Source organism: Zea mays, chromosome 7 (assembly GCF_902167145.1).
Source record: "Zea mays cultivar B73 chromosome 7, Zm-B73-REFERENCE-NAM-5.0, whole genome shotgun sequence".
Classification (NCBI taxonomy): Eukaryota; Viridiplantae; Streptophyta; class Magnoliopsida; order Poales; family Poaceae; genus Zea; species Zea mays.
The window spans coordinates 147,998,555-148,026,138 of record NC_050102.1 but is presented as its reverse complement, the minus strand read 5'-3'; the positions used below and the strand labels follow the sequence as shown (position 1 = coordinate 148,026,138).

The 27,584-nt window shown below is 41.8% G+C and overlaps 3 protein-coding genes and 2 pseudogenes across 7 annotated transcripts; 4 read left to right on the top strand and 1 right to left on the bottom strand.

Moving 5' to 3' along the window:
* Positions 1–301: 301 nt before the first annotated feature.
* LOC100285596 (ras-related protein Rab11A) lies at positions 302–2,947 on the top strand. The gene is made up of 2 exons (NM_001158487.1): positions 302–895; positions 2,051–2,947. The coding sequence occupies exons 1-2, from the start codon at positions 624–626 to the stop codon at positions 2,523–2,525; spliced, it is 747 nt and encodes a 248-aa protein (NP_001151959.1). The 5' UTR covers positions 302–623; the 3' UTR covers positions 2,526–2,947.
* Positions 2,582–6,295, bottom strand: LOC100282634 (rhodanese-like domain containing protein). Its single transcript, NM_001155542.1, has 6 exons — positions 6,013–6,295; positions 5,881–5,927; positions 5,501–5,593; positions 4,979–5,117; positions 4,782–4,884; positions 2,582–2,865 (listed from the first exon to the last, which is right to left on the bottom strand). The coding sequence occupies exons 1-6, from the start codon at positions 6,200–6,202 to the stop codon at positions 2,748–2,750; spliced, it is 690 nt and encodes a 229-aa protein (NP_001149014.1). The 5' UTR covers positions 6,203–6,295; the 3' UTR covers positions 2,582–2,747.
* A 4,675-nt stretch (positions 6,296–10,970) lies between these two features.
* LOC109939151 (uncharacterized) lies at positions 10,971–17,497 on the top strand. 3 transcript variants are annotated; one of them, XM_020541341.2, is made up of 12 exons: positions 10,971–11,131; positions 12,036–12,150; positions 14,262–14,354; positions 14,427–14,569; positions 14,647–14,718; positions 14,788–14,931; positions 15,008–15,157; positions 15,300–15,371; positions 15,509–16,081; positions 16,162–16,266; positions 16,364–16,429; positions 16,514–17,497. In XM_020541341.2, the coding sequence occupies exons 5-12, from the start codon at positions 14,661–14,663 to the stop codon at positions 17,467–17,469; spliced, it is 2,124 nt and encodes a 707-aa protein (XP_020396930.1). In that variant the 5' UTR covers positions 10,971–11,131; positions 12,036–12,150; positions 14,262–14,354; positions 14,427–14,569; positions 14,647–14,660; the 3' UTR covers positions 17,470–17,497. The 3 variants fall into 3 exon arrangements, with proteins under 3 accessions (XP_020396930.1, XP_020396929.1, XP_020396928.1); XM_020541339.2 differs by having other exon boundaries at positions 10,972–11,131; positions 12,049–12,150; XM_020541340.2 differs by lacking the exons at positions 14,262–14,354; positions 14,427–14,569 and having other exon boundaries at positions 12,049–12,150.
* Positions 17,498–21,651: 4,154 nt separating this feature from the next.
* LOC103634257 (CDC50 superfamily protein pseudogene) lies at positions 21,652–25,029 on the top strand (annotated as a pseudogene). Its single transcript, NR_161397.1, has 6 exons — positions 21,652–21,869; positions 22,056–23,251; positions 23,375–23,459; positions 23,554–23,675; positions 23,888–24,177; positions 24,310–25,029. The product of NR_161397.1 is annotated as a CDC50 superfamily protein pseudogene (transcript).
* Positions 25,030–25,544: 515 nt separating this feature from the next.
* On the top strand, positions 25,545–25,986 carry LOC103633064 (monothiol glutaredoxin-S1 pseudogene; annotated as a pseudogene). Its single transcript, XR_002263850.3, has 2 exons — positions 25,545–25,674; positions 25,756–25,986. The product of XR_002263850.3 is annotated as a monothiol glutaredoxin-S1 pseudogene (transcript).
* Positions 25,987–27,584: the final 1,598 nt, after the last annotated feature.

Below are 27,584 nucleotides of genomic sequence, written 5' to 3'. Positions count from 1 at the left end.
AATTTGTAAAGACCATAAGCAGCGCACGATGCAGGATTGCCGGCATTTTGTCACGCCTAATGCAGTTCCGACCTCTAATTTAATTCATCCGACCAGTTTTGACGAGTGTGAGTACTTTTTCTCGAGCAGAAAGCCGCGTCCCCCATCCACTGCGTCGACTCAAACGCCTTTCAAGCCCTGCAGCGGCTGCAAGAAAGGCTAAAGGGAAGGAGAAAAAAAAAAGACAACACATAGGCATCTAAACAAAGGCTGAAGCCAAAGGAAAAGGATGAGCGATCGAGACAAGGCGAGGCGCGTATAACACGGAGCAGGATGATGGCTGCCGCCTGCCGGCCAGTCATTTGCGCGGCAATCCTTCTCGCCAAAAGCAGGGCACGCAGACCACCACCACAGCTGAGCTGACCAGCAGCAGAACAGAAGCAAACATCAAAAGAATTGACCACCAGCTCCTGCAGAGTTCTTCCTCTCGCCTTGTTGTTGCTCGCGGGCATAGACCGCAGCGCAGCTCGCACAGACCGGGTACCACTTGTTTGTCGAGTTGTGGGGGAAGGGGGCGAGCAAGGAAGCAAAGCTAGTGGTAGGCCGGCAAGGCGGCCTGGTGGAGACCTCGAGTCGAGTCGACCATGGTGGCGCGCGGGCAGGGCGGAGACAGGGCGGAGGAGGAGGCCGCGGCGCGGTGGGAGAGCGAGAAGGAGGCGGAGATCGACTACGTGTTCAAGGTGGTGGTGGTGGGCGACGCGGCGGTGGGCAAGACGCAGCTGCTGGCGCGCTTCGCGCGGGACGAGTTCGCGCTCGACTCCAAGCCCACCATCGGCGTCGAGTTCCAGACGCGCACGCTCACGCTCCACCGCAAGCGCGTCAAGACGCAGATCTGGGACACCGCCGGCCAGGAGAGGTACGTGCGTTGCGTGCGCTGTCGACTGCTCGTTCGTGCGCCGCCATTGTTGCGTTGTAGAGCCGTGCGTCGTTTGGATTCTTCTACTCGAAGGGATTTCTGGCTTCGTTACACTGCGTGGTGCCTGGTGCGTGCATATGTCATATTATTGTGTGCAATTGAAGGTTTAACGTTTGGTTCCTTCGAAACTAAAAAAAAAAGGAAAAGGCTTTGGCTTTTGTTGAAACTTTTTCCGATTTGGCTAGGCGTGTGACAAGTGTATAATGCCTAACTTCACGTCGTAGTGGCCGTCTGTTTTGAGAGGGGATTCGGTACGTCATGGCAATTAAGTTGCTTCCAATGGTGGCGATGATGTCAGATATATTTATCTCCGCCACGTCTCCATCGTTTTATTTTAAGAAACGGCCAGTTAAAGTTTAGCGACATAGGAATGGAGCAGGTCGATGCTGTGTGGTGTTGTCTATCCGGAGTGACGCAAAGATGATTCCAGAAATTAGGTTATTTTAACCATCTCCAACAATGCGCCTCAAACTGGTGTTTTAAAATGAAATATAAAACTCTATGTAGTAAAAACTACTTCAACAATATCTTATTTTATAGATTTTGGTCAAAAATTATAAGGCACTTGCTTCAAATATACTATACCGTAATAACTGACCTATAATATATATTTAGAGCTTTACTGGTAGAGCATAATATTTTGTTGGTACCCTAAATTTATTAATTTTTAAATTATAATACATTTTTATAGGTCATGCTGTTAGAGATACTCTTACAATTCAACAAAAAGAAACATTTTTTATACATAAGCACGCACGATGGTGGGCAGAAAGTTTAGCAATTCAGAATTTGAAGCAACTCGTACCACTTGGCACTTGGCACCTCTCTGTTTCTGTCAGATTGGTCCTCTGTTCAATCCCCTGTAGACAGAGGAGGTTGAGAACCTAAGAATCTCGCAGGAAGCATAAAAGAAATTTTAATTGCCTCTATTACAGTGAAATTGATCTTCCGAATGATACTAGTATAGTAACACTCTGGTTGGTTCTCCTCCAAATTCCAAATGTCAGTTAACACGTGGATGGTGCGAGAGAAACATCAAGCATGCTTTGGTTCTGATACCGCATTTCCTGGCGCGCGCGCGCGCGCAAAGCGCAGGTACAGGGCGGTGACGAGCGCGTACTACCGCGGCGCGCTGGGCGCCATGGTGGTGTACGACGTGACGCGGCGCGCCACGTTCGAGCACGTGGCGCGGTGGGTGGAGGAGCTCCGCGCACACGCCGACGGGTCCACCGTCGTGGCGCTCATCGGGAACAAGGCCGACATGCCCGCGGCGCGGCGCGAGGTGCCCGCCGACGAGGCCGCGCGTCTGGCCGAGGACCAGGGCCTCTTCTTCTCGGAGGCGTCCGCGCTCACGGGCGACAACGTGGAGCGCGCCTTCCTCACGCTCCTCGAGGAGGTCTTCGCCGCCGTGTCGCGCAGGGCGCTGGAGCTCGACGAGGCCCGCCGGATGCGCGGCGACCAGGGCGACGGCGGCGGCGAGGTGCTGTCGCTCAAGGGGACCGCGGTGGACGTGGGCTCCATCATGGAGACCAGCGCCATGAAGAGGAGCTCGCAGTGCGCTTGCTCATGACGATGCATGGCTCAAGCACTGACAAGTTCGAGCAACAAAGGCGCCGCGAGAAAATCTAGGACAGCATCACATTGGCAGGAGAAATCTTCGACATCTCAATCCGTACACAACAATCGACAACCCTGTGACTGTGAAGCAAGCACATCACTACAAGTCCTCGCAACTCTAGTCTCCACTCTCCACTCTCTCCAGCATGCGAACACTATGTTCGTAATGTCTCTCTTACTCTTCTCCTGCAACAGCTGGTAGTCCTTCTTTGAACCATGTGTAAAGTCCTCCTTCCAGATGGTACACGTTGCTGTAGCCATTCAGGACCAACAAGTACGCAGCTATCAGGGACCTGCCAAAATTCAACCGGAACAGAGCATAAGCTCCAACGCTGATATTATTTGCTCTCGAGAAAATAGCACGATATTTCGAACAAGTCACTTTCTGAAAAGAAGAAAAATATTGGTGGTACAATAACTGTGTGAAAGTGAATTCAACAGCTTCCTAATCAGTATTCTCAGATGAGTTGTGCATGCTGCTTTTCTTTCCTCAAGGATCAAGTTACCCGTCATCCTTCTAGACATTTGTTTTTTGTGAATTTAGTTCAAATTTAAAGAAAATATTAGAGAATGTGGGTACTATTCTGCTAAATCCAAACAGTCGAAGAAAACTCGGTTTACCTTTGCAGTCACTGAAAATTCTAATGCTAAAACCCCATCAGCAGAAAGCACAATGTAATGATGAACTACTCCCTTCGTTTTTTGAATACACGACGTTTAGTACAAGCTAATTTGTTAAAAAAAAAGCACAACTACTCCCTGCATTTGAAGAAATAGTAGGCGTATTTCATTTCGTTAGGACAACACTTTGGCATACAATTTATTTATTAATAAATGATTTTTTTCAATAGAAATTTTGATGTGAAAAGTTGGTATCGGAAAATAATTCTTATGATCACGAAATTGTATCACACAAATGACATACTAATAGAGTAATTGTTTGTCCAAATCCTGTCAAATGGAACGGAATACGCTTACAAATTTTAAAGGTTGTAATAACTAATAAACTTATCCTAGATGTTTTATTTATAAATAGCTTATATTATATAGCGGATGCAATACCGTAAGGGTTTGTTTGAATGATCTAGTTAGTATTCACCATAATACACATGGATTGAGGTGGATTGAGATCCATATGTATTGAAGTGAATATTAGAGTACCCAAACATAGCCTAACTGGGAAAAGAGACAAATGTGGCCTTTTTGCACATGTGAACAGGTCAGCATCTTCGTTAGTTCTTAAAAAATGCTCCCTAAACTCCGATTTAGCAAGTTGCTAAATATATATTATAAACAAAACCAACTTAACCTCCGACCTTAACCTCCAATAGTTCTTAATTCTTAGGTTGTTAAATATTTTTAAATTATGCTAACTCGATAGTAAATTTATTATTTCTATAACTTAAATAATTTAAATTACACCACTTATACACGGGTGCGAACTTGATGACAAACAAGTGATTTTATGAGAAAAACAGGCTATCACAAGTGCGAAACAATTTCTCAAGTTTGAGAAATAAATAGAGATATTTAGGAAGTTGGTATACTTTAGAACTTCATTTAAGGAATTATTGGAGCATGATTTTTTATTACTAACAATCCAAATTAAATTTAGCTGGTTTTTGAGGTACTACTGAAGATGTTCTGAAGTCTAGTGGTCACAAGAGCCTTAAGTAGCATTTTTTAGATCATGGTTCGACTCCTTGTGGGAATATATTCAAACAGACCTCGATTAAAAGAACATCACTCGTTGCAGTGTGATGGGCATAAGTTGTACCGGCCAACCCGGCCTAAAGTCCAACTATGAGCCTTTTAAACGCAACACCTTAAGGGTATTTGGAAGCAAATTATTTTTGAAGTTTTGAGGTAAAACTATGGTATTGAAGAGTACCATAGTATTTTTTGCCAAAAGGTGTTTGGCTATATGGTACAAACTCTGTTTTGAACACTATTGTTTTGTAGATATTATTTTTGGAGTATTTAAAACTCAACTTCAACCAAAAGTTTTTGTTTATGACTAGCCTTGCATATGTACACTCATTATCATGGTTTAAGATACTTTATCTCTAAATACGTAGTGCTAAGAGTAATGTAAAAAATACTATGGTTATGTTATGACATATTAAAACCATAGTATTTCAAAACCAATTGGAGCATGCAATGTGAATATTGTCAAGCTTGCAGTGCGAATAACAGAACATAAACATACCGAGATTGCTTCCCATCAGGGAAATTTTGCGTTGGCTTCAGTGTCCCTCCTGTAGAGCATGCCACAATTATCTTCGCATCTTTCCCAACCTTCGTATCAACACCTGCACTAAGGCAAAGCGTGTGCCTTCTGGTTACTGTATCGTTGATGATGAGTAATCACTAATTAAACAGCAGCAGCAATGTTTGCTACCATACTCTGTATGAACTCAGGATTCTCTTCTGTTCCAGCAAATATGCCGAAGAACGCAAACGCTGCACGCCTCGCAATATCCCACGCTGTCCATTCCTTGATTAATCTGTATATTTGTACATTGATGGCGCCAGGTGGATGAGCCTACATACGAATAAAAATCGGTAAAATTTTTAATGACATGAAGCAAACAAAAGATACCGTACAGCAGGAAATGTCAAGTTGGCAGAAAATATATCCGATTAGAAGTTTAAAACTGTCCAGCATGTGATCTCTATTGTAGAAAAAAACTAAGGGAGAGTTTTGAAACTCAAATCCCCTCCAGTAATCTATGAGATTGAGGAGAAAAATGAACCTCCGGGAATCCACTCAATCACATGGATTCCTTGATGGGATTTGAGTTTCTAAACTAACCCTAAAGGTGGTACTTTGATCTAAGAAATGGTAAAAATACATGCTAGTATGTTGTTAGCCTAAACCTGAGACCTAAAACTGTGGCATAAAAATACAGAGCAACTATAAGGTACCTCTTTAAACTCTGCTTCTGGCCTGACATCAAGAATGACAAAGTTGTTTTCCTTTTGAAGGCGCAGTGCTTCCTTCACATCGACACTTCGTACCTGAAAAACAAACAGCAGCAAAGCCTCTGTTATAAATGAAAAAAAAGCTAAGCACGTTAGGCTCACCATAAGCTAACAGTAGATTAACCAATGAATTAATAGAACTAAGGTAGATATGTTCCTCTAGATTACAAAGAGGGCCTATATCACAGGGATATATATTTTTTTCAGCCTGCACACATGTAGTTCAAATTCACCTCATCGTAGAACTAAAGATTTAAGTATCTCATAACAAACTTCCAAAGATTTTTACAAGGGGAAATACACGGTAGAGCGATGCAAGTTACCCGCTTTTCTGATAGCAGTTGCCGCTTAACTTTCCATTCTTCTTCAGCTGTAAGGAAAAAACAAACAGTGATATCAGAATAAGCTAACAGTTGTATAGTAGCCGAAACAATAGGAGAGCATAATCAAAGCACCAGGAGTCTTTGCAGGTTTAGTGGCAGCACAACTTATACGTATTGAGCTCACAGCACGCATCTGATGGAGTTTCATAGCATGTATGGGACGCCAGGAGTGGCTATATGTGAAGTCTGAACAGGATGATATCCTTGATGAGCAAGCGAGGTTGCTGTTCACTAGAGAACTAGCTGCAAGCATTGTGACCATGAGAGAGGAAGAGCAAAAACTATGAACTCGAGAGAGAGAGTTAGAAGACAGCTTAGCTTCTCCTAAGGCTGCATACTGTTACTGAAAGGAGATATTTTTTTAGAGGCAGAAATGTCCAAAGGACCCACTGGTTTTGGATTGGATGTAGATGCATATCTGAACCTGTGGTGGAGGTTGAGCAAGTGCTGAAATGGACAATCTGGATTGTGGGCGTGGCTTGCCCTGACCCCACCACACCAACAACCTATGTGCTTCCCATCTCATGATATATTCAAATGTTTGGCCAAAACGATCCGGACTTCTCCAGACGTTAAAAAAGAACTGGGGGAGGAGGAAAAAAAGTAACACTTTATTGGTAGCCACCAGTTCCCAGTTCTATCCTACAAATGGGGATACTTAAGATGCCCAAACAGACTGTTCACCTGAAAATCAAATGGTGAACTAAACAAGAGTGCAGCTAACGCCATATATTCTTGGGCTCCTTAAGCTCTTGATGAAACCTTCTGAATTCAGAACGAAAACATATTACCAGAACAAAACCCCATAACCAGTTCTCTTCATGCTTCAGTTCAGCTTGGTTCTACACTTCTCACTCACTCACTTCATTACCTGTCATTTTCCTTCTCATCCTCGACTCCTCGTCATTATCACCCTCCTCGCCGATCTCCGTCACTGTCTTTCAGAAAGAGTACATGTCTCACATACCATATTCTGATGCTGTTTTGAAAATTTTATGTATGCTATGATCTATATAATACCCGATTTGGTTTATGTTGTTAGTGTGGTTAACAGATATGTATAATCCTAATAAAAAACATTGGAATGTTATAAAGTGGATTCTTCGTTATTTAGTGGAGACAAATGATGTAACGTGATTTGTTGATTCTGACTTTGCTGATGATCTTGATAAGAGACATTCCATATCTGGCTATATATTTTCATTATCTAGTTCTGCAGTGGGTTAAAAGGCTTCACTTCAGTATGTTATGACTCTTTCCATTGCTGGAGCAAAATATGTCTCAACTAATGAAAGGGTTAAAAAAAACTATTTGGATACGAGGTCTTATTTCTGAACTTGGTATTACTCAGGATGTCATTAAAGTTTATTGTTGTAGTCACTATTTGTTTGACCAAGAATAACATATATCAATTCGATAATAAGCATAATGATATCAAGTATCCCTTCATTCGTGACATTGTTGCTGAAGACAAGATTAAAGTGGATAATACAGATAAAAAATCCTACAAACATGCTTACAAAGCCATCATATACTACCAAGTTCAAGCATTTCCTTGATCCGGTAGGTGTTCGTGGAGCTTAGCACCCTAGTGCTGTTTGGGGAAACAGTTCTATAGATTTAGCATCAAAGGGAGATTTATTGGAATATGACCTTAACTTTATTTTATACCCCTATATAAATAGGCCCCTTTATACATGTGCCACACACCACATAATAGACATGTTTTTCTATGGTTTTTTCCTCCATGTTGGAGGAGTTTTTTCACACTAAATTATGTGCCTATTTTTCCTGTTTACGATCCTAACAACCCACAACATGTCGATTCCACAATTATCCATGTCTCCATTAGGCCTTGCTCGATTATTCCTATCCTGAGATTAAATCCACCATTTAATCCATGTATCTCTTAAAGCTAGTTATTTTTGATCCATGAATTCTATTATAATATTGTGCAATAACTTCATGTATTTGTTCCTGAGAGCACCTAGAGGGGGGGTGAATAGGTGATCCTGTAAAACTTGAAATTTAACTCACAAAACTTGATTAGGAGTTAGCACAAATACTGCCAAGTGGCTAGAGAGGAGTCTCAACAAAACACAATAACCACAAGAGATCAATCACAGAGATGGCACAATGGTTTATCCCGTGGTTCGGCCAAGACCAACGCTTGCCTACTCCACGTTGTGGCGTCCCAACGGACGAGGGTTGCAATCAACCCCTCTCAAGCGGTCCAAAGATCCACTTGAATACCACGGTGTTTTGCTTGCTTTACTATATCCCGTTTGCGAGGAATCTCCACACTTTGGAGCCTCTCGCCCTTACACTTAAAGTTCACAAAGAAGCACGGAGTAAGGGAGGGATAAGCAACACACTCAAGACAAGAAATCACAGAAACACCACGCACACAAGTCGCAACAAGAGCTCACAACACAACTCAATGAGTTCACAACTCAACTAGAGCTCTAATTGCTATCGCAAGGAATCAAAAACGCGGAATCGATGTCTTAGTGCTTAGGAATGCTTAGAGAATGCTTGGTATGCTCCTCCATGCGCCTAGGGGTCCCTTTTATAGCCCCAAGGCAGCTAGGAGCCGTTGGGAGCATTCCTGGAAGGCAAATCTTGCCTTCTGTCGCCTGGCGCACCGGACAGTCCGGTGCACACCGGACACTGTCCGGTGCGGATTTCTTTCCTTCTGTGGCGTAGCCGACCGTTGGCGCCTGGGAGCCGTTGGCGTGTCTGGTGCACACCGGACAGTCCGGTGCCCCCACCCGACCTTGGCTCGACCACGTGTCTTGCGCAGATCGCGCAGCCGACCGTTGGCCCGGCCGACCGTTGGCTCACCGGACAGTCCGGTGCACACCGGACAGTCCGGTGAATTATAGTCGTACGCCGTTAAATTCTTCCCGAGAGCGGCCAGTTCGCCTGAGCCAGCCTGGCGGACCGGACACTGTCCGGTGCACCACCGGACAGTCCGGTGCACCCAGACATCGCTGGCTTTGGCTGAACCAAGGCAATCTCTCTCCATTTTGTTTTCACCTGTTTCCAGCACTTAGACACAATACATTAGTCCTTAAAACAATGTACTAAGTCTGAGAAACATACCTTTTGACATGATTTGCACTTTGTCCACCACTTTGCATAGATTAACACAAAAACACTTGTGTTGGCACTCAATCACCAAAATACTTAGAAATGGCTCAAGGGCACATTTCCCTTTCAATCTCCCCTGTTTTGGTGATTTATGCCAACACAACATTAAGCAACTAGAACAAGTGCAATATCAATGCAAATAAGAACTCAAATTTGTTTTGAATCAAATTTGGCATATATGGATCACTCTTTGCCACCACTTGATTTGTTTTTGCAAATCAAACTCAAATTTCTATCTCTAAGTCAAACACACTTGTTAAGACATGTCGTTCCAAGAGAAATTGATTCAAGATTTCAAAAACTCCCCCTTTTTCCCATAATCAACACTTCTCCCCACAAGAGGCCAACTTTTTGACAAAAGAGACAATAAAAGAGTTTTAACAAACCAAAAGCTCTATTCTACTATTTTCAAAATTCTCAAGTGGTAGCTGATCCATTTATTTGCTTTAGCCTTATTTTCTCCCCCTTTGGCATCAAGCACCATAAACGGGATCAATCTTGGCCCTTTTAACCCCATTGCCTCACCAAAATCTTCAACTAAGAGTAAAAGGCAATAAGATCATAAAGATGAACTTGGAATAAGTTACCCTCTCATCGGAGTGCAGTGGAAGTCTTGCATGGTCCAAGTCCACCTTTTCCCTTTCAATCCTCCTTAGAGACTAAATCAAGCAAACTCAAGCACATAGTTAGTCTCAAAGGGTCAAGTTGTAACACATCTCCCCCAAATATGTGCATCACTTTGCAACGGATTTGTGAGGTCCGGGGAGTGCTTGTACAACTTGAGCACCATAAATAAACAACAAAATGCATAAGGAACATGATCAAGGCATAAACACATGTATGCTATAAATCAATCCAAGTTCCGCGAATCTAAGACATTTAGCTCACTATGCAACTTACAAAAGGTCTACTCATCTAAAGGCTTGGTAAAGATATCGGCAAGTTGGTTCTCGGAGCTAACATGAAACACTTCGATATCTCCCTTTTGCTGGTGATCTCTCAAAAAGTGATGCCGGATGTCAATGTGCTTTGTGCGGCTGTGTTCAACAGGATTATCCGTCATGCGGATAGCACTCTCATCTCTACTACTATGAAGACTGTAAGGGGGTAGGCTGCCACTCTGTTCTGCCTTCCCTCGTTCTGCCTCCCTGTTCAAATAATGCCCGCGCAGTACAAAAAAAATACTACCGTGCCTCAGGATTCGAACCCTAGACGTCTCAAGCCTAATGCGTTCAGCCTCCCACCCTCTCGCCAACCCGACTGGTGCTGGATTACATCCAATCTCGCGTTCTTGTATTTTTAAGATGTTCAGCAAACAAGTACTTTTAACCTAGGATTTCTCTCCTGAGCCACGGTCTTCGTTTACCAGATGATAGAACCACGGTCTTCGTTCTCCAGAGGGTAGAACGCACCCTCCTCCATACCTCCACCGACGGCGGCCTCCTCCGCCTCTCCCCCTAGCCGGCGGCTTCCACAACCCTATCCCCCGTCCAGCGACCTCCACCGTCTCTCTCCCTAGCTGGCGGCTTGCACGACCTTCACTGCCCATCCAACCACCCCGTGCCGCAGAACCAGTCACAATCGGAGCAACCGCTCACCCACGACCGCATTTCCCCTGGTCAGCGGATTCCCCCCACTCCCGCGCACCACTTCCACGACACAATCAGAGCAACCGTCCAGTTCCACTAAATCTGCACGACTTCCACTTCGCCTGGGACAGCACACAGTCGATGAAGATAAATAGTGAGCATGTTCGAGGCATCACGCCTTCTCCTCTGTGTACGAGCTCGAGCACGCGTGTGTGCCAGAGCCGGAGTAGTTCCCTAGAGAGCGTGGACGACCGCGACGCGTCGGTAGGTCTGCTAACTCCTCTGATGTCTCTCCCTAACATCTACGTTCGTGAGTCTTGCTCAGTAAGCGCTATCTTTGTCAGGATATCCCTACCACGACTCCAAGGAAGACGAGGACTACGCGCGTGACGGAGAGCGAGGACGACTGCAAAGCCTCTCAACGTGCTGCCAGGTCCAGTGGAGTTCAGGTAACCACTGAAATCAGCACCTTCTTTCACTGCAACTCTAATGTTCAGCATCTATTGCATCTCTTTTCATTATAGTTCTATGGACTGCATGATTTATGGTAAACCCTAATTACATACTAATATAAAATAATGGTCTTTCCATGGGGGAAAAGAGCCATAGAGGAATTGATTTGTCTTCTGTGTCTTGCCTAATTTCATACCAAAGCCTTTACCAGGTGCAGTAGCTGCTGTAGATGGACGACCTGTAGAAGTATTGCTTGCAGCTAGATTCAAATATGGGTCATATGCTAACCCTGTACTGTTTCTACTTTCTACATTTGATTGGCAATAAGTAATGTAGTCCTGTTGTCATACAAATCATGAAGTTACAGTCACTTATTGATAAGGCGATTGAACTGTGGGGTTTTAGCAGGGAGTTTGAAGTTCTATTTGGTGCCAAGCTCCTAAACTGAGAAGGCATAACAGGCACACAAGTAACTGTTATTTATGTCCTCCAAGCTTAGATGTTCTAAGCTGTCCATGGTTAGGATAAACCAATATGTAAGCTCATAACCTGTGTTTGGGTTGGGATAGAAATTGGATCACTTCCAAATTAGTTCCTCCAAACATCCAACAACCTAGCATGGTCTATTTTTTGGATCTCTGTACATACATTGGTTCCATTATGTTTTCTTGTTCCAAATTTCCTCGAATTAATTATGTGGATATTTTATTCTGGTTGATAATGCAGTTCATGTGCATGCTAGCATATAGTTCTCTGTGGGTCTTATTATTTAGTTGGCATTATGTTTTTTGGATCTCTGTACACACATTTAGATCAGTAGTATTTTGAGAAATCTTATTTACATTGTACTAAATATAATGCTCTGATAAAATACATTGATAGTACATGATGTTAGTTTAGTGTCACTTTTCAGAGTCAAGTTCAGTCATCTACCTCTGTTAAAATATCTGGATTTCACAAGAGAGTTATAGCCAATTCAAGCTACGCAGAGATTCCTGTACTGCTGGACACATAGGTAATCTATTTCTATACCTTGCCATTGCCATTGCAATAATTTTTCTATACAGCTTACCTGCCATAATTTATCTCTTATATAAGAAATGCTTTTTTTGCGACTAGAGTATCTTCTTTCATCTAAACAAACCATTCATCATAACATAAATTTGCACTATAAGTTATTGATAACCTGGTGTGTTTTTTACGCATGCCTCTGACAGGCATCATCTTTTAAGAATACAAGAAATACTCTTTATTTGTGAAATTATTGTTTTGCTTATTTTTGCCACTTTAATGTCAAGAAGGTCTGTCCTACGCCTAGCTCCACGTGCTGCTGTATTATATGCATACAATGAAAACAAAATAATAAGAAATATCTAGAAGATGTCCTCATATATCTAGAAGATGTCCTCATATGGTTTATTAATTCGTCTTTATTGAATATTTGAATGTCTTGTTCTACTACCAAAGTTTGAACATGTCTTGTTATGTCATGATTCATTACCAACTTGTAAAATTGTAATTTGACATAATCTTTGCTTAGTGCATGTTCATTATTTTTTAATATTAACCAGTAAATGGTAGATAATTAAGCACATGCATTGTGTTGAAGACAAATTTAAAATTCAAATTCAAATTAATATATGGACATAAGTTAAGTAATGTAATGTCAAACTTGTGTGTATTGGGGTATTTATTGGGGTATAAAGTTTATATACATGCATGCTTCCGGTATACAGAGGTTGATGCTAATTTTTTAGATAAAATGATAGTTGAAAGGATGAGCTGGTAGTATGCTTTTTGTACAGTGTACTTGCACCTGTCCAAAATTTTCTCTCACCCGCTTCTCTTCATGCTTCTTTCTGGGTCTACAGTTCAACATAAAGAGAAACACCCTTAAGTGAGAGTACTTGTTATAGTTCGGTCTCTTTTTCCGACGCTCCTTTTAGTGCTTTCCTTTGAGTTTCATTCCTGCTCGTTCAACCAAGATGAGTAAACTGTGGAACATCTCATGTTCATGAAAATGATCTCTACCAATACCTTCCGCTTCAACGTCACCATCCAGAATTGTAATCTTTGAATCATTGCTTCATTTGCTTGTCACATCCACCCATGATCTTGAACACATACTCCTTGACCTCCCACAACAAATTAACATGGCAAATCTATATTTTACATAAGAAATCAGCAACCTGCTCATTAATAAGAAAATCTTGTAATTTCATTATGATGTAGGAAAACCTATTTGTTTGCTGCTAAATTCTGAGACCTTTAAATTGATAAAGGGACTTTGTTTGCTGCTAAGTTCTGTGATTTATTTATTTACCTATTTCTCATTATATTCAGTCATATTAATAAAATACAACGATATATTGTTCATCTTATTTTAGCATTTTTATAAGGAGCGACATGAAGCCAAAATTTTATAGCTACAAGATTATATGTCATTTAATCTTTTTAATGATTTTTTTGTATCTTTGAAATAATGCCATGATCGATCCTTCAAGATCAATGGTGTTATGAGGTAGACTTAACCAAAATAGGACAGTTCCAAGCCTTCGACCATTTCCTCCGTAAGTACATAGTTCACTTGTCACGCCTATATGAATGAAGAACTTAAACTAAAGTTCGTGTTTTATATAGTTTCGTGTTATTTGACGATGTTCAAGATGTCAATAACTTACCACAAGTAAAGAGTGTATTTTGGTTAAGACGGTGGCCTCTAAGAACGCCGACGAACTCCCATCCATGGTGGCATCCATCCTCACATGTTTTCTGCTGAATTCATTGGTGACCCACCACTCTCACCTAAAAGACGGTGCCCTCTAAGAACACTGATGAACTCCCATCCATGGCGGCATCCATCGGCCGGTGAGGTTCAAACCAGTGGAGTGAGAAGGAACAAAGGAAGAGGGAAGGGGCTTAAGAACCCATGGGATCTCTTCTCCTCGACTTATGTCATGGTGAGGACAACAGGGGATAATGTTTGGAGGCGACGTCACACCATGGCAGTGATGGTGACGGGTTGTCCTTAATCGACGCTAAGCGCACGAATTGAGTGGAGTTTTTTTGTCGTGTCTTGTTATTATCCGGTCTAAGTCTGAATATAACTAATATTTTTCTACACAGGTTTGGTGTCTAACTGAAAGACGTATATGGATCCATTCAGAAATAACGATGTTCGTCCTCCATTAAGAGAACTATCTAACAATACCCTTGAAGGTATACCTACTAATAAAATGCCTTATGTGACCTCTCAACAAGGTTTTAAAATGGAAAAAAATAATGGTTCAGGAGGACGTGCTAATGCAATGCAACGTAAGAGGGAAAGAGAAAGAGCACGATATGCAGCAATGAGTGATGAAAAAAAAACGAACTAAAGAAGCGTCGTGAGTCACGCACAAAAGAAAACCTTGAGCACCATAAGCACTCAAACGGTATGTTAGCTATACCTGTGCATCACTAATCTTTATAGTAATGCTGTTCTTATGTGTTGTCGGGTTACTTTATGTAGATGAATGTCCAGATATGTCTATAAGCGACGGAAGCATCATTGATTGTACTATACCGTGTGATACCACTCCAGGTAATTACATTTCTCTGATATGTTAATGAACAACAAAGATTAATAATGGAAATGTATATGACGTGTTAGGAGGACGTGATGATGCAAGACAACGTAAGAGAGAAAGAGAAAGAGTACGATATGCTACGATGAGTGCTGAAAAGAAAAATGAATTGAAGAAGCGTCGTGAGTCACGAAAAAAGGGAAATGTTATGCACCATGAGTATTCAGAAGGTATATTAACTATGCTCGTCTGTCACTCATCTTTAAAGTAATAATTTTCTTATGTTCTCTCGGGTTTACTTTGTAGTTTGCAACATCCCTGCAAACAAGGACAACAATAATCATCAAAACAATGAAATTGAGGATGTTGATGATGATTCTTATCAGTTGCATAAGAATAACTCATTTGAGGTGCATAGAAGACTTGGCAGTGAAAAACTTTCCACACATTTGTCAGGTGCTGGTTGAGATGATGTTTTATTTAGAAGTAGTTAGATTTATTATGTTTCATAATCATTGTTGATATAAATATCTACTAAAAATCTGTTATAATGACTGTTATTGCAACTATCTATTAAATCAATGTTTACATTGTGTAGATGAATGTCCACAGGTGTTTGTAAGCGACAGAAGCATCAAAAATCTGACTATACATTGTGATAACACTTTAGGTAATTACATTTATCTGTTATGTTATTTCACTATATCATGTTGTTACACTCTAGATAACATGCACCATTAGTTGGTTGAGCTCTCATCATTCAACCTATATGTACACCTAAGACCTTTGCTATTTTCAACTTTAAAGTCGCATTGGGTCAGACGAGTCATCAACATGATTCCAATCAAAGTTCAGAAGTTTTAGATCCAAGGGAACGTAAGAGAATACGAGAAAGAACTCGATTTGCAACTCAAACAAAAGAACAAAGGGCATTGCGTAATAGGGAATCATGTAATAAGATGGCAAGGAAAAACTATAAAAGAAGACAACGAGAAATTAAACTCCAGGACTTAATCGGCATTGAGGACCCGAAGTTTACCCCGGAGCTTGTGTGGAGTTCAACAGATGCTGAAGCGCCTCATGGGTCTCTATGTAGCTCCGAGGGCATGGCTATCCCTGAGTTAAGTCCAACACCTTTCGTTCCTAATCCATCACAGACTGAGGATGTCGAGAAAGACAGTATGACAGAGTCTCCTAGACGACAAAGACATAAACGTCATGTGTCGTCTGGCCAAAGACAGACCCTGGTGTCTCGTCAAAATCAGAAATTTCATTTAGCCATTGGAACAAACTTCGCTACTGCAACTAGGGATCGTGTAATGGAGAATGATGTGGATAATGAAATTGATCATCAGACTGTTTCAGAGATCGACAACAATGGTAATTACTAATCCATCCTTAATTAATTTGACACATTAATTATAGTGGTAAACTGACTTAACACAACTTTCCATCAATAGAAAGTACCGGTCTATGTCCATTCCCTCACACGGAGAGTAACAATATGACTGAAGGAGCAGACATTGGGATGCAACACCGGGCAGCCCCGACTGTCACTACCAATGGTAATTACAAGCCCATTCCACTATTAATTCCCTAAATATTCTTAGTGGTTAAATTCATGTGAAACAATAGATGATGTTGAAGATGTGCTCTTTACAGAGGATGATGATGAAGTTGTACTTTTTGAAGATGACGAAGACGAAGGATACCTATTCGCTGGGCAAGGTACTTGCGTAATGTTTTTAATATAGACTTTGAACGTTTCTAGACCTGTACGTCTTATCCATTATTCTTCGAACACAAATTTAGATGGTGAATCTGGTGAGGATATCGATATTGATGAAACACAAGATGCCTTTACTGTTATCCCTGACGTACCTGACCCGTACGACAAGGTGTATAGTAACATACCTGAAGAAACATATTTGTTGAACACTGTTGCTGATTGCGACTACTGTAAGGCAAAGAAGTTTCAATATGAACCACCTGGATTTTGTTGTCGTAATGGACAGATTGATCTAGCCCCATTCGAGACACCATCTCAGCTTAGGAGGCTGTGGGAGTGCGCAGATGCTGATGCGAGGCACTTCCGTGATAACATTCGATTTTTTAACGGCCATTTCTCGTTCACTTCTCTATACTGTTGCCTTGACAATATGACTACTAATATGGATCGTGGTATCTACACGTTCCGTGCACATGGCATGATGTACCACAACGTAAGGTCGTTTGGTAGGGAAGCTGGGGCGGAACAGAAGCACCTTGAGCTTTACTTCTACGATGATGATCCCAGCCTCGAGCATAGATATCGTAAATGTCGTCAAGAGCAACTTGATAAAGACAAGGCAGTTATTAAACAGTTAGTTGAGATACTTAAGGGAAACCCATACTCTGAGCACCTTAGGAGTATGGGGCACGTTGATAACATTGAAGACTACCATATTGCCTTGAACCTTGATCAAACATTGAACCAGAAGTTATATAATGCACCCATCACTTCGGAGGTCGCTGCAGTTTGGATTGAGGGGAGTGAACGTCGAGGTCAATTCAATAATAGTGTTATGCTGCATGGGAAGGATAGGTCAAGCCATGGCATCCGTTCATATCATGGATGCTATGATGCACTATCATACCCATTGTTCTTTCCCAAAGGTGAACTTGGATGGCATGCAAATATTCCGAAGTCCAATGTTTCCATGGATGAAGTAGAGGCGTATCGTGACCAACACAGGACAAGGGATGCAAATGATGACGATACAGGTTAGTTGTTTCTTTGTGAGTCTTATATAATCCTTTGTTAAGTATGTTTTTAGCAACACTAATTACTACAACTTGCATCTTGCAGAACGACCCAGCCATCTATGTGTGTCTGTACGTGACTATTACTGCTACAGATTCCAAATTCGCCCAGGTATATTCAATCCAATACTTCATGGGAAGCGTCTTTTCCAACAGTTCGCTGTCGACAGCTACATCAAGGTTGAGAGCTCTCGTTTGGATTTCATACGTAGAAACCAAGACAGATTAAGGGCAGATCTATACAAGGGTTTGGTAGATAGCTTGCATGAAGGCGAGAACAGAGCAGACAAAATTGGAAAGCGAACTGTGTTGTCTACATCATTTATCGGTGGTCCTCGTGACATGAGACGCCGGTATATGGATGCTATGGCCCTTGTGCGGAAGTTTGGGAAACCAGACATATTCCTTACTATGACGTGCAACCCCAATTGGGATGAAATAACAAGGGAGCTTCATCCTATGCAGTCGCCACAGGATCGTCCAGACCTTGTTGTTCGCATATTCCATGCGAAACTAGAGGAATTGAAGAAGAGATTGACTAAGCAACATATTCTTGGAAAGATCCGTGCTTATGTCTATGTCGTGGAGTTCCAGAAGCGAGGTTTGCCCCATGCCCATTTTCTACTCATCATGCAGAGAAAGTACAAGCTAACATGTCCTGAGCAGTATGATCTACTGATCTCCGCTGAGATCCCTGATAAGAAGAAGTACCCGCAGCTGTACAAGATGGTTATCAAGCATATGATGCATGGACCGTGTGGGTTGTTAAATCCTAAATGCCCATGCACTAAGGGTCGTGCTTCATGCAAACACCATTATCCTAGAGCTTTTAGCAATGCAACGTCTCAAGGAAAGGATTCATATCCTATTTATAGGCGTCGTGATGATGGGCGTAAGGAAACGGTTCGATGTTGTGAATTGGACAACAGATGGGTCATCCCTTACAACCCTTACCTCCTCCGGCTCTTCAACTGTCACATCAATGTTGAGGCGTGCGGGAGCATCAAGGCTGTCAAATACTTGTTCAAATACATATACAAAGGCCATGATCGTGCGTCTGTGGCTGTGACAGATGCAAACAAGGCTGATGGTGACGTTGATGAGATCAAGCAGTATAGAGATGCTAGGTGGGTGACCCCTCCAGAAGCCCTCTGGAGGATATTTAGCTTTGATCTAAGTCAAAACTCTCCACCAGTGATGCAACTGCAGCTCCATCTTGAAAACAAGCACATGGTGTCATTTCACGAGCGTGCTAAAGTAAATCATGTTGTCCAACGTCCAGGTGCCGACAGGTCAATGCTTACGGCATATTTTGAGGCAAATAGGCTACACGAGGAGGCTCGGGGCATCCTTTATCGTGATTTTCCTGAGTGGTACACTTTGCAACAGGGAAAAGTGTGGCAAAGGAGGAAACGAAACACGGGTGGACAGGTTGGTAGAATAGTCTCTGCTCATCCAGCTGAGGGGGAGCGCTTTTATCTTCGACTTCTCTTAAACCATGTGACGGGTGCTACCTCCTATGCGGATCTAAGGACAGTAGATGGTGACACACTACCATCTTTTCGTGAGGCAGCACAAAGGAGGGGATTGCTTGAAGCAGACAACACAATAGATGAGTGTCTCAACGAAGCCGCTATTTACCAAATGCCATCAGCACTACGAAGGTTGTTTGCAACAATACTGGTATACTGCGAGCCGAACGATGTGGCAGAATTATGGCAGAGACACCTTGACTCAATGTCAGAGGACTATCACCGTAGTACTCAAAGCAAAACCCATGTGCAGCAGATGGTCTTGATTGACATTAGAAACATTTTGCAGTCAATGGGTAAAGACATAAATACATTCCCTCTCCCTGCTATCATCGACATATATGACGATTCACATGGTACTGATAGAGAGATTTACGAGGAGGAATGTATCGAGCCGACGACAGAAGACGTTGCTATGAAAGAAACCCTAAACGAGGAGCAGAGGTCTGCCTATGATAAGATCTTATCTGTCGTGGACACCAATAACGGTGGAGTGTTCTTTGTGGATGGGCCTGGTGGGACTGGAAAGACCTATCTGTATAAGGCACTGCTTGCGGCACTACGCAGTCAGGACAAGATTGCAGTTGCAACAGCTACATCTGGTGTTGCAGCTTCCATATTGCCTGGGGGGAGGACTGCCCATTCGCGTTTCAAGATACCACTTACTATTGATGATGGTGCTGTATGTAGCTTCACAAAACAAAGCGGGACAGCAAAGTTGCTACAAAAAGCATCACTCATTATCTGGGACGAGGCATCAATGACTAAGAGACAAGCAATTGAGGCGCTAGACAATAGCATGCGTGATATAATGGGACGACCTGGGCTGCCCTTTGGTGGGAAGACTGTTGTGTTCGGGGGTGATTTCAGACAAGTACTCCCTGTTGTGCGTAAGGGGTCAAGGGCTCAGATAGTTGCTGCCTCTCTACGGAGTTCTTACCTCTGGGAATCCATGTGCCACCTAAAGCTTGTTCAAAACATGAGGGCACAGAGTGACCCATGGTTTGCAGAATATTTGTTGCGCGTCGGTGGGGGAACTGAGGAAGCGAACAACGATGGTGATGTTCGTCTTCCAGATGAGGTATGTGTGCCATATACTGGTAATGACCGCGACCTTGATAGACTGATAGATGACATTTACCCCAATCTAAATGAAAATATGTCTAACACAAGCTACATCACTTCAAGAGCAATATTGTCTACACGGAATGACTGGGTGGATATGATAAATATGAGGATGATCGATCGTTTCCAAGGGGAGCAGATGATGTACCATAGTTTTGACACCGCGGTGGATGATCCTAATAACTATTACCCATCAGAGTTTCTAAACACGCTGACTCCTAATGGACTACCCCCGCATGTTCTGAAGCTCAAAGTTGGATGCCCAATCATGTTGCTTAGGAATATAGACCCTGCTAATGGACTTTGCAACGGCACGAGGTTGGTGGTTCGTGGTTTCCAAAAAAACAGTATTGATGCTGAAATTGTCCTTGGCCAGCATGCTGGAATGCGAATTTTTTTGCCTCGTATACCCCTGTGCCCCTCTGATGATGAGATGTTCCCTTTCCAGTTTAAAAGGAAGCAGTTTCCGATAAGACTAAGTTTTGCCATGACGGTTAACAAGGCCCAGGGCCAGACGATTCCTAATGTTGGTGTGTACTTGCCGGAACCAGTGTTCTCTCATGGCCAGCTTTATGTTGCTCTATCAAGGGCCACCGCTCGATCGAAAGTGAAGATACTTTCCATTCCAGTCACCGATGAGAAGAAAAAGAAGAAGGGGGTTGAAAGGAATTCAGCGATAAATGGCGCAACATACACAAAGAATATCGTTTATAAGGAGGTCCTTACGCCGTAGCTGACATTGACGAATGCATGGCAATTAACAACTTGTAATGCACTTAATTATTTTGGTTTTTAGGCGAAGATGTATTTTTGCCTTTTATTTATCTATTTTGGCTCCTTTTTTAGCTTCCTATTGTTTAGTGGTCATTTGGTTGATACAACAAAGAAAGCAGATGAGCATTGAATAGATGTTATCGGTCTCTTTTCATTATGTTTCATGTATTGTTTAGTAAATAGTCTTGGGTCTTTGGACCCAACTTAACTAGATATAGATAACTGCATTTCACTTAAATAGAAGAACAATGTTCAGTATGCAAATCTCGTTTATAAGGAGGTCCTTACCCCCGCACGTTCTGAAGATATGGAGGGACATCATGACTCCAGGTTAGTTTTTTACTACTGCTAATTAAGATGCTAAAATTGTAATGCTGCTTATGATATACACTATAGATGCTTAATTCGGTAGGATATCTCTCATTTTTGTAATAATGCTAGATTTATTTTTGTAATATCTGCGCCCGTCCCACCGCAAGGGGGTAAGCCAACTTCCAGCTTTTTTTAGGGTCATCATGTTGATATCGCGGCTATTAGTACTTGTTGGATTAGGTGTTAGTTTTGACCATAGCCAAGCTTTTGATTCATCATAATCTGATCCCATTACCAATTTCTCTTCCTATGTGTACAGGTTCACCCTTCAACCAATGCTCCTGGAAATGGTCTAAACTTCCATTTTGGACATTTGTAGCGGTTGGGCAATATATGTAGTTATCACAGGAATTCTCCCTGCAAGATGATTTCCATGATATACCATCATCCATGTCACCGGATTCAGTGAAGCAGGGACATTTTGATCCTTCTATCTTCACCTCCATTTCATTATTGAGCGCTGAATCAGCTTTCTCCAGTAATTCAGCAATAAACTTCTCTTTAAACAAGCACTTCAGTTCAAGGAGAGCTCCCACAACCACCAAATGCATTTGGTGGGCAAGGTATGGTTCCATCTTTATTCACACTCCACTGTCTCAAGCTAGAAGTGTTGTTTTCACCAGGAACTACACTATCTATCAACATGTCATTCTGTCCATCAGATGACCTTTTGCTTATGATTTTATCATGACTAACTCCTGATAGAAAATCTTGCTTGCCTCCACCATCAACTTTGGCATCATTACCAGAAACAAGGCCTTGATGAAACTCCTGGCAGCACTGGAGACAGAGACACTGGAGACAGAGAAACAAGGCCTCCACCATCAACATGTCATTAGTAATTCTTTATGAGGATAAAAACAATTGGTCCATACCCTCTTGATGAAACGTGTGTCAACAGACACGTTCTTGAAAAAAAAGGTCCATTATTTTCTATGGCAAAATGAAAAGGCCGTCGTTATATTTTCCTTTAGATAGAGCTGTTGATCAATTCCTGCTGGAGCTGTACAGTGAACTTCAACATGAATAGTACGAACATATTTAACATTTGTCGAGTGTTGACTTCAGCCTTAAGTTTTTTATTGATGGAGAAGGCTTTCAACTGTGGACTTTATTTGCGCTAGCAAGATAGATTTTCTTTGCCTATATCATGTCGCTTTTTGTCCAGTTCGGTTGTTAATTAAATAGTTAATCTGGTAACTAGAAGTTATAAAATCGTCTGTTGTAATAAGAGTTTTTTATGATTTTGGTATTCTTCAGTATCAGGATTTCTAACCACCAGAATGAAACTTGAGCAATTCTGAAGACCTGAATTACTTGGATGTAAATTATATGCACTGCTGCACCTATACATAAGCTTAAGAACATATGTATAAATTTCTTCTAGAAGTAGGGCTTCCCCAAGCTTCTTGCTTGTGATATACCTTTTTGTTGGCTCTGGCCACCTTTTCTAGAAGAAAATAAAGCTGAAAGTGATGCCATAGCTTAAGAGGATATACTCGATTTTATTTCCTTTTCATGTCACTAACCCTCATAAAAAGCTGAAAGTGATCGCTATGCTTTTGAGTTCTGTCGCAAGGTGGCTTCGCACTACTTAAAACAACTTTTTGCAATCTACCAGAACAAGGAGGACCCTTACTTTCATCCATAGCCCTGGTAATGCTTAGTATCCCGCCAACTGCCTGCTACACTCTTTTGTACATACAGTACGTGTTGAATTGCGCTCCTGGAGAAGTAAGGACATGTTGCAATCATACTACCTTTAGTTGCAGCCTCCGCACATTTGTCTGGAAGCAATTGTCTTGGATGTGCTGCTGGGTCTGATCTTCGGAAGTGGGCTGCTGCCGAGAAACATTCGATTTGATGGTCTTCAGATTACAAAGGATATGAAGCAGCCGATTTTTGTGTATTATCAGCGGGATGACTTTTACCAGAATTATAGGAGGTATGCAATCTTTACCCAATGTCCTCTCTCTCAAACTTTTATTGTTTTACATTTTTTTAGTGAGAAGCCTTGCTATTTAGTGTGTATTTATCCATACTTAATCGAAACATTCATCACATGCAGGTATGTCAAGAGCCGAAATGATGCACAGCTAGGAGATAAAAGTAAGGCGAATGACTTTACCAATTGTGATCCTGAGGCCAAAATGGTAGATGGAAAACTAATTGTGCCTTGTGGTCTTATTGCATGGAGCCTGTTCAATGATACATATAAACTCATTCACAACAATGTAACCTTTTTAGTTGAGAAGAAGGACATCTCTTGTAAGAGTGACAGAGACCACAAATTCGGGAGTGATGTCTTCCCAACGAACTTTCAGATAGGACCTCTTAAAGGTGGAAAAACACTTGATCCAAGTATCCCGGTATGTTCATGGATCTTGCTTTGCATTATCCAATTCTATGCATAATTGGTGGCACCTCATAGGGAAATTATGCTTTTAGCATATGGTAGCTATAAAGTTTAAAGACCAAATGACTCCCAATGAATTTTCTTGTAGATTGATTAAGATAGGCTCTTGTTCATTTAGGATACCTTGTGCCCCCGAAGTCACTAACTTGTTTTCCTTCTGAGCAGTTGAGTAAGAAAGAGGACCTCATTGTTTGGATGCGGACTACAGCACTTCCGACATTCAGAAAGCTGTATGGAAGGATATATGTTGATCTCAAGGAAAACGATACAATCACAGTCTAGTTGGACAACAACTACAACACCTATAGCTTTGGTGGCAAGAAGAAGCTGGTGCTTTCTACCGCAACCTGGCTCGGGGGAAAGAACGATTTTCTGGGCCTTGCGTACCTCATCGTCGGTGGACTCTGCTTCTTCCTGGCATTCGCGTTCACCTTGCTATACTTGATAAAGCCAAGGTTAGTGATTTTTTACTTCTCGCATGTTGCAGTTACTTTCAGATGAACATGCCATATGATAATGTGGTTACATCACTTCTTGCTGCGGTGAAGGTACTCATATGATTATTTTTTCTTCTGGGCCACCCACAGGAAAATGGGAGATAACCGCTACCTGTTATGGAACAGACCCCCTTCAGGTCGCTGATGATGTGCTTTGGAATTAAACGCGATGCACAGGCAGCAACAAACATATTCAGATTATGGTCGGAATGTATCTTGTACCACAGAGAAATTTTATTCGTGCTCGTCGGTGTAGAATATATACGGCACCCTTGCACATATTGTACATTACATCGAAACACATAGCTTTGTTTTCTACAAAATTGTATACTCAAAAGTCTCAGAAGTGGATGCCAGTAGTTCCATGCTTTGTTTTTTCCCCTTCATAAAACAGCTAAATCTAACCTGCATGACTGAGCTATGAGATGAACATGAGCTCTTCGTAAGTGATCAGTTCTCGAAGGCTAGGCATTTGCAGAAATTTGGACTTTTGGATTCCAAACAATGCGCTTCGTGTTTTTGCCATTCCTAACATAGACTTCAAAGAAATATGACTTTTTTTGCTCTTCTCCTGACGTCGTTTGCTTTCCTTCCCCTGACATGCATGTGTTGCAATTGCATCTAGTGTCTCAACAGAGCAACACGAAGAATGTTTTGGAATGATGCTTGTGTTATCAGCCCGGAAAGGGGCACGCTGGCATCTTCATATTATTTTTTTTTCCTTGTTCAGCAAGGGTTGATGGACGCTTTGTTACTGTTACTGTTCCGCGCGCAGAAAAAAAAATTCAACTGTGGCTTCCTGAAAAAGTATCTTCTGTGGAGGTAAATTATCTAGAGTAAAATTTATTGTCTTGCACGCTACATACTTTTGAGTTCATATGAAGTTGGTCTTGTTGATCATCTGGGAAACAACACACTACTGCACCTGATGTATTTACTGTTTGGTTAGTGTTTATATTTTGCACCTCAGTAATTTGTGTTTCCGTTTTAATTTTAGTGAATCCTTGTCTGCATGTTAACCGGAACAACCGGAACAACAGGTTATGTACCGACCAGCATTCCAGCAATTTATGAACTATTCGTCACCACATGGTGGTGATCCTAATGCAAACATGAACTCAACTGCAACACGAATAGCAGTTGATCCTGATACACATCAAGATTTTGAGCCAAAGAGCAGAAGTTCAGACATGCCTTTGCATGCCGCTATTGCTCAGGTATTTACATGCGGAGATGAGATTCAAGAATATTTATATTAAACATTGAAGCACCTAACTTGTGGTAAAACTAGGCATAACCTGAATCTTATTGATGTATCTTTTTAGCTGCCATTCTTTCATACCATTTTTTGGCAGGATATCAAGGAGAACCCAGTCTTGATCTACATGAAGGGTTTTCCTGAGTTTCCAATGTGTGGCTTCAGTGCACTGGCTGTTAAGGTCTTTCAGCAATATGGTAAGTTAGCTCTAATTAGTAGATTGCAGGCTGTTTTGTTTCGAACGCAGGTAGTTTTAAGCTCTATGTTATTGATTTCAGGCGTCCCTATCTGTGGTAGAGACATTCTTGGGGATCTCAAGCTCAAAGAGAGTGTTAAAGCCCACACGTAAGTGGCTCTGTAGACCTCCTGGATGATGTATTTTTAATTTTTAGACAGTAAGTGGCAACACACTTGTGTCTCAAAATTGAAAATGGTCCATGGTAAGGTAGATTATCGAAATTTTGCATGATGTTACGAGGAAGGGGAATGATATTCAAGTTTGCCTTCAAGAGAGAAGAACCAGATTTAACAAACAAGAAAGAAAGAAAAAATATATAAAAAATGATAAAGAATAAATATGAGTTGTGATTATCTGGTTGACATTTCGTTTTGAGCCTCTTAGATATGATTTAGATCATCTTCATGCCAAGCAGTGTTAACAGTAACAGTTGATGTCTTGTATTACTCTCCCTGTTCCAGAATGATAATCTTATTTTGAACAGGGAAAAGTTAAACAAAATAGATTTGGGCCCTTAATTTCTCTTACAATATAATGTAATTTTGTCGCAGCAAAAAAAATTGCTGCCACCCCGTTCTGCCCTCCCCCGTCCGTTATTGTCACAGCAAAAAAATTTGATACCAGGCTCAAGAATCGAACCATGGATGCCTTGAACAGAATGCCTAAGCTCCCACCCATTAGCCAACTTGACTCATGTTGGTTTATATTCAACCTCAACTACGATATCTAAGTGATAGAGATAATTCATGCTTAGTTTTTCATTTGGTGATCCTGATATGTATAATTTTTTACCCACTATGGTATATTTAACAACAACTTACACACTTGCAGGTGATAGACTATTGCATAAATTTAATAAAATCTCAAAAATTACGTATCAGGAGGCATAGTTCACATGGAAAATTGAGCATTATAAAAAATAGTTCACATGACAAACTTGCGCGACAGGAAAAAAACGTGGATTAGTTCACATGGAAGTTTTACTCGAAAAAGGTGGTTTAGTTCACATGAAAAAAAAACGCAGGAGGGAAAATGTGGATTAATTACATGGTAGTTTTATATGTTTAGGCTCCCTCGAAATGCAGAAATTTTAGAAAAAAAATCGATTTATGATAAAGCCAAAAAGATACCCCATTGAAGCTTAATTTTCTGCATTTTACCAAAAATTGTCTGAAATCATCTACTTGGAGGACTGCGTCCTTTGTCATCTATATTCAATAACGGAGAGCATGTTTTTTCCTTGCCATTCACAACAGTCGAGGAAAAGCTTGAGCTGTATTGCAACATTAGGGTCGTAGTATATGATGTGATATCTGTCTCATAATTGTGATAGGTATTTTTAACAACAACTTACACACTTGCAGGTGATAGACTATTGCTGCTAGGTGGACGGGAAAATACGAATTAAGAGCCTTAGGTCGATTTGTACCCTGACGTTTCTCTACCGCCCGTTGCGTCATCCATTGGCTCCCACGTACACCTTCTCGACCGCGCGCCGCCACTCCACTACCATATGCCGGGGATTGCCCCCCTCCCCGAGACTGCCCTCCTCCACCTCGCATGCCTCGCAGACGGGTGACCTCGCATCGCGGGCTCGGTGCTCGACCGTGGTCCGAGTTTCGCTTCGACATCATCCTGAACAGCTTGAGAACGTCATCCTCCATCTCATCACAGTGCAATACACATTTATTCATAAGTTATCGTGATATTATATGATTCCGTTGCAACGCACGGGCACTGACATAGTTATCACATAGGAGTGGGACTTTGCTCAAGTTGTAGCCAAAGTCCCTGAGGGTTTGCCTCATCCAAAGTAATTGCGTGCAACACTGTCCTGCGGCAACGTACTCGGCCTCAGCGGTGGATAGG